The sequence below is a fragment of the Plasmopara halstedii genome (genome assembly GCF_900000015.1).
Source record: "Plasmopara halstedii genome assembly, contig: Scaffold_1211, whole genome shotgun sequence".
NCBI lineage: Eukaryota > Oomycota > Peronosporomycetes > Peronosporales > Peronosporaceae > Plasmopara > Plasmopara halstedii.
The window spans coordinates 163075-163478 of NW_020188126.1; the positions used below are offsets into that span (position 1 = coordinate 163075).

The 404-nt window shown below is 45.0% G+C and overlaps 1 protein-coding gene across 1 annotated transcript in view; it reads right to left on the reverse strand.

Moving 5' to 3' along the window:
• The window catches only part of PHALS_00704 (uncharacterized protein), a gene marked incomplete at both ends in the record, with an annotated part of 462 nt that extends 112 nt beyond the window's left edge, over positions 1-350 (reverse strand). Inside the window, one exon of the mRNA XM_024730426.1 lies at positions 1-350. This exon is cut by the window's left edge and continues 112 nt beyond it. Coding sequence (XP_024580704.1) covers positions 1-350 — 350 coding nt within the window.
• Between the last annotated feature and the right edge of the window lie 54 nt (positions 351-404).

Sequence of the window (404 nt, forward strand, 5' to 3'; positions counted from 1 at the left end):
GCAATAAATTCTTTACCACACGGACCTGCCTTCATAAATTTGCAAAAACCACATTCAGCTTTAGGTGCTAAACACTTGCCTGTAGCCACGTCAAAGTGTGAGAGAAGACACACAGTTCCTTGCAACGCTAGGTCTTCGCTTTGACTAGCTTCTATTTTCATAAGGCGGGCCTCGACAGCTGGAAAGGGGCTAAAGAGCGGCAAGTGTTTAGACTTGAAGATTGGAAGCTCACCAGTCCATTCTTTCAGTTCATTTTCGTCATCCAGTATATAATGCAGCTTATCACTAGCACGCAAACGCTCGAGTAACACACTCGAGTTGCCAGCTTTGAGTTCATCTGCTACCGTCATACTCGAGCGAATCACCAGTTTCTGTTGTCACTTCCACTACCACCTACATTGAAT